The following is a 6,000-nucleotide window of genomic DNA, read 5'->3' on the forward strand; positions in this document are numbered from 1 at the left end:
TACGTTACATGCGATTTTCAATTTTTGATGCAATTTTTTTTTTTTTTGTTCTTTTTCTGTTGCTAGTAAAAATCGGAATCGCAAGTTGGAGTCAGAAATCAAAATTGCGATTTTCAGTGTATAAGAAGCCTTATGCTGGAATGTTTAACTGTTTTCTAAGGATTTTCTAAAATGCCAGAATACATCTACAGCTAAAGAGAACCTTCCGTGTCCTCATGCAGACCACTGCCGGGGGCTCTTGTGGAGGTCACAGCCGCGCTCTTCATGCACGAGCTTGGCCATGCCAGCGCAGTAGCACTGAGCCGCCCCAGCTTACTGTGCAGGTGCAGTATGGCTGCGATTGTGCATGAATTGCCGGTTATCTTCCTTAAGGTGGCCACACACGATACAATAAAATGATCCGATTTTACGGTAATTCGATAAAAACGATCGGATCTCCCGAAAAAATCGAAAGCTTTTTTTTCATTCGACTGAAAAATCCAATCGGATTTCCCGTTTTCTTCGATTTTAATCGATCCGGACTGCCAGATATTTTTCTTCAATCTTTCTAAAGATTGTATGGTGTGTGTTGGATTGTCAATTTATTAATATACACAACCTAGCAATTTTTTCAGAGTTTCCAATCATTTTTATGATAATTGGGGGAAAAAATTGAACATACGTGTGTGGTTCATTGGTCATATTTTTGAAATGTTGCAATCAGTCAGAAAAATTGATTGCAATTCTTAAATTGAACAGATATTTAAAAAATTGTATGGTGTATGGCCACCTTTAGGTCTGCATGTGGCAATGGCAGAGGCCAGGAGGACGTGGGCAGCCTCTGCAGGCTTCTCTCCGCTTAGGTAAGTATCTGGGCTTATTTTTTTTTTGTTTTGTCACAAATATGTAGTACCATAAAGGGTACTTTTTAAAGAATAACAATCCTAGCAGTCTTCAGATATACTTCAACATGGCAAACTTGTAGGAGAAGGAATTCTGATCCCTGGTCTGCTTTATAGAAGGCTAGGGGCCTGATCCAATTCACTTTTTCTCCTACGTATTTTTTCTCCCAGGAGATAATTTTTCATCTTGGGTAACTCTGCAATTGAAAAAGTACCAAAAAGTGGGTGAAAAAGCACTGCTGAAATTTCTGGCTTGCTGGTGACTTAAAATGCATTTTATTTATAATGTGAAAACTCGGGAAAAAGTGAATTGGATCTGGCTCTTGGGATTTTTTGCTAGAGACCGGTATTTATTCTGTTGAAACATTTTAGGTGAATAGATGGTTGTAAATTTGGGGAAGGGGGGGTGCAGTGCACAAGATTCTGGGTGGTTAGGCAGCGAAGTAAAAGTGCATAATTACTGGTCTACTGTTCTCTTGTACATTATCTATTCATATACTCCTCTGCCTGGGGTGGAGTTACAGGGTTGTGTTTGTGTAGTGAGGGGAGGGGATACACGAGGACTGGAGGTGGAGCTAATAGAGCTACAGTGAGTGCAAACACTGGGGGATTTCATTCTTTGATTTCCATTTCTTCTCTTTCCTTGTGGATCAGGTATCTGTTGTTGAGGAGAAAGCCATCCAAAAGGTGGACGACCTCCTGGAAAGTTACATGGGGATCAGAGACAGTGAGCTTGGTAAGTGTCTGTCTGTTCACATTCTGCTCCTGATAGATTTAAAGAAGAACTCCAGGCAGCACTCTGGAATTTTTCTGGAATCAAAGCCCGTGTTTTTCTGCACTAGTACATTAACCACTTCGGTACCAGCACCCTCTGAAAACCTGAACTGAAAATGAAAAGTCAAAATAAGCATACACAAGTCATACTTACCTTCCATGTAGTCTACTCCTCAGTGTCTTTCTCCTTTCCCGCGTCCTGTTTGTTCACTGTGATCAAGGGAATTTTCCGCCCTCCATTTTGAAAATGGCCATTACCCATAACAGCTTTCTGGTCAGCACACAGTTAAACTGTAACATCGCCCACTTGAGCCATAGGGAAACATGGACATTACCTGGTACATCAGTTTTCCTCTCAGTTATAACTGACAGCAACTGATATTTTATTGACCGCAACTGATATATTTCAGATCTGACAAAATATTGTCAGAACTGGAAAGGATTATTGTCAGCAGAAAATGGTGGGCTTCTGAAAGGAACTGATGGCTAGGTAACTATGCAATGTTCATTTTGAAGTTACCTCATGTGTTTTATTTTAAATATTTTTACTCAGTACAGGTTCTCTTTAAGGACCAGAGGGTGCTGGTACAGTAAACCGCTGCTTCCCGACGAATCGCCGCTAAAATCCGCCGGTCACGCCGCTCTGTCCCCGCCGCAGGCTACTCTCTCTGCCATCGCTATGACTGCAGAGCGCTGTGAGCCGGTCAGGAGCTGCTTTCATTGACTCCTGACCCTGTCACTCAATGTAAGCCAATGGGAACGGCTTACAGGAATGACAGGGCCAGGAGCCAATGAAAACTGCTCCTGCCCGGCTCACAGTGCTCTGCCGTCATAGAGGCGGCAGGGGCAGAGCAGCGGGAACGGGCGGGGGCGCGCGGTCAATGGGATGTAGAGTTTACGCCAGGTCAGAACCGCAGTGCCGCCCGCCGTAGATTTAAACTGCGTCTGTCCGCAGGTAGTTAAGGAGATATTATAGAAGGTTAAACAAAAAGTCAAAGTATTGTTTGTCTTTCTGGTCAGCAGATGCAGAAATCTGATAATTGTCACTCTCACCATGCTGTTTGGCCTTGACTGATATCTTTCCACTTGTGTGTTTTGTGTCAGATTTTTCTCTCAGAAAATTTGCATTGATTTCATTTTACAAGTAATGGTAGTGAATGGGGCTGTTTCCAACCAATGCGAATTTTCATACGTGTGAAAAAATCTGAGGGCCTGCATCATTTTTTTCGGACATCACGTATGATTTGCATACAATGCTTTGCATAGGCAATGCATAGCAATGCAAAGTTTCGCGTTATTTTCGTGAAAATTCACATTAAATCTGGTTACAGGAAGTGGTCAGCAGTCATAACTAAGCTGTTACTAGGCAGATTGTTATATTTGACTAATGCGCATTATCGCGTACGAAAATTCTCATAAAAATGTGTACATATTTACAAGCGAATTTTCACCAATCAGAAAAATCTTATAAGATATTTTTTTTTTTTTTTGGATGCGAAAATTTCACGCTACAATGGAAACGTAGCTCAACACACACCATACAATCTTGGTTGTACAGATTTACCAAATCTATGTAGTATAAGGGCCAACAGATTGAAAACACCTTGAATGATTGATTGGATAAGCTCTTATACTACATGAAAGTGATAAGATTGAACAACCACGATTGTATGGTGTGTGTTGAGCCTAAGGGTAATAAATAAAAAAAAAAAGTTTAACTCACCTGGGGCTTCTAACAGCCCCCCACAGACGTTCTGTGCCGGGACAAAAACGCTTCTCCAGTCCCCCCCCCCCCGCAGCTCACTTCCGGAATTTGCGACTTTAATGTCGCAAGTCACCGCGCCTGTGTGGCCTCCTCCGCGCGACTCCTCTTTCCGCCCTCCCATTGATGTCATTTCCTAGGCAGTTTAGCTGTGTGGAATTTCCCCCCCAGAGCAGTCTGGGAAACCAGGCATTTATTTCCTTGGTTTCTGAATTCTCAGAAACAACCATTCCGCAGAGATCACCTGGCAGGACTAAAGATGTCACCACCATTAATACATTTCCGAATGTAAATCGGGGAAAGCAAAGATTTTACTGCGGTCAAACGCTGGCTAAATAATTTATAAATGAAAATTTTGTAAAAAAAAATAAAAAATATATACAATAAAAAAAGTGTATATTTGTGTGTATGTAATTTTTTGTATAATCTCTGAATTTAATATAAAGCCATTGCAGTGCATGTATATAAAGCAGCACAGCTTATCTGTTCCTGGAGGCTGGGCCTCTCTGCATTCTGGCAGTGCCTTGGACTGAGAGGCTTTCCTCCTTCTTTTGCATTGTTGCTCCTCTCCCAATCTCTCAGCCTGATCAGCAATATGAACAGTATCAGGCCTCACTCACACCTAAAATTGCAAACGCAAGCATTTTGCGTTTTTTGTGCGTTTTTCCCCCTTCTGGCACTCCACTGCGCGCTGCGTTTTTAGAAAAAGCACTTTTCTAATCGCTTTTCCAGAGCGGTTTTGTAATTCACTCCATGACGCAAGTCAGGAAGTGAACTCTTTGACCTGGAAAAGAATAAATACAATGTATTTATTCTTAAAAGCTCGAACGCAATCGCTGCACAAAGCTATTTTATGAGTGTTTGCGTTTTTCCTATACCTTCCATTGAGGCAAAATCGCCACAAAAATGGTACAGGCACCTCTTTGCTGAACGCACAGCGCACGAACCGCGCTGATACGAACCTTCTCATAGAGATTCATTGCACAATCGTTTTGTGGTGATTTTAAAAATTGCCTGCTCTTGAAAAGAGACCGAAAACACCCCTAATGTGAACGAGCCCTCAGTCTGTATTCTGGGAAAGATGGCAGCCTGTGTATTGCTCTCTGTGCGGATTTCGTGAAAGATGTAAATTTGCTGTTCGGTACCAATACATTTGTGCTTTGATGTTGACTTGCCTCTTCTGTACCCACAGCCGGCACCATGGTGGAGTTGGGTATGGACAAACAGAACCCCGATGATTTCTCTCAAGCACTGGACCGTACACTAGGGGACTTCGCCTTCCCAGATGAGTTTGTTTTTGATGTTTGGGGGGCTATAGGTGATGCCAAGGCTGGACGATGCTAAGCTACCTTAACTCCGGGATCTCCCCCTGAAGGAGACCGATATGCTGCTGCCCCATCCTCATCTCCACTTCCCCCGGGACCAGGAGATGCTCCTGCAGTGACAGCTCTGAAGAGGGATAATGTCACAAGGGCTAAACCACTGGAGACTTTACTGGAGATCCTGCTCAAATCACTTTACTAGATGCTCTACATCACCAGCCAGGAGTGCTCCTCACACTTCTGAAGTAATTGGTTTCTTCTATAATAAGACTTATGAGGAAAAGCCTGGCACTGATATGTCTCTTGGGCAACCTCTGACATCCTGAATGATACTGACGGTTTACAAAATTCCTGGGTCCTCAGATCTCCTTCCCTTGTTTTCAGGGCCTTTTGTTATCTTCTGCTGTAGACTGAAGTCAGCTCCTAGTATGGACAGCGCCATCTACTGCACATAACTGTACACTACAACCTCTTCCCACAACCCTCTACTCCAGTACATTCCTTGGATTCCTCTCACCATGAATGAATGGATGTTAAGTATGAGTTAAAGAGCGGGTATTATGGACTCAGAGCTTATCTAGTGAAATGGGATTTTACTAAGCTAATAAGATAATAGGAATCCCCCTCTGAAAGAGGATATCTCACACGATTCCTGTACATAGGCTGAGTGCAAATTTATAGTATAATATGAAACCATATTTTCCTCTTGTCAGAGGGTACCTTTTTTAACACTAAACAAAATTGTATGTTACAGAGCCTTTTTGATAAAGATGTTGGTCTTTAGCACTGCCCCCTAGTGGGGGCATCATGGTGCATTAATAGATGAATTACCTCTGGATTACTGTGAGGTCTGCGATCTAGTTATGCATTGTTTACCTGATGGGTTTGTCTATTGTGTTTTCCATCATGACTGTAAGAGAGCGAGAGAAAATGACTATTAAAAGATTTTATACACAAGGACTGAATTCAATTCATTTTACTTTTTTTAAATGAGCGTTCCACAAATTGTCATTGGACTGGGAACTAAATAGGAATAACATTCATAATGTATACCTATTTAATTTTTTTCGCTTTAAAAGGACTCGGCAACACAACTTCTTCAGATTCTGTCTTTGGTTAGAATTCCGAATAATACCTGCAAACAGTCAGAGAGGTAATTAGAGAAAATAAGTCACCTTGAAGAATTGAAGAACATTAGATTATTCCCAGGAGAATCTGCTTAGCATTTGTTTTCACAACAAAAGGTAGGAAATGCCTTCTA

At 41.9% G+C, this 6,000-nt stretch overlaps 1 protein-coding gene across 2 annotated transcripts in view; it reads left to right on the forward strand.

The window, feature by feature from the left end:
• Nucleotides 1-5,696, forward strand: part of LOC137561031 (PDZ domain-containing protein GIPC1-like) — a 42,545-nt gene extending 36,849 nt beyond the window's left edge. For both annotated transcript variants that reach the window (XM_068272248.1, XM_068272249.1), the window contains exons 6-7: nucleotides 1,536-1,617; nucleotides 4,610-5,696. In XM_068272248.1, coding sequence (XP_068128349.1) covers nucleotides 1,536-1,617; nucleotides 4,610-4,761 — 234 coding nt within the window. In that variant the 3' untranslated portion in view covers nucleotides 4,762-5,696. The remainder of the gene's footprint in view (nucleotides 1-1,535; nucleotides 1,618-4,609) is intronic.
• Nucleotides 5,697-6,000: the final 304 nt, after the last annotated feature.

Source organism: Hyperolius riggenbachi, chromosome 3 (genome assembly GCF_040937935.1).
Source record: "Hyperolius riggenbachi isolate aHypRig1 chromosome 3, aHypRig1.pri, whole genome shotgun sequence".
Taxonomy (NCBI): domain Eukaryota; kingdom Metazoa; phylum Chordata; class Amphibia; order Anura; family Hyperoliidae; genus Hyperolius; species Hyperolius riggenbachi.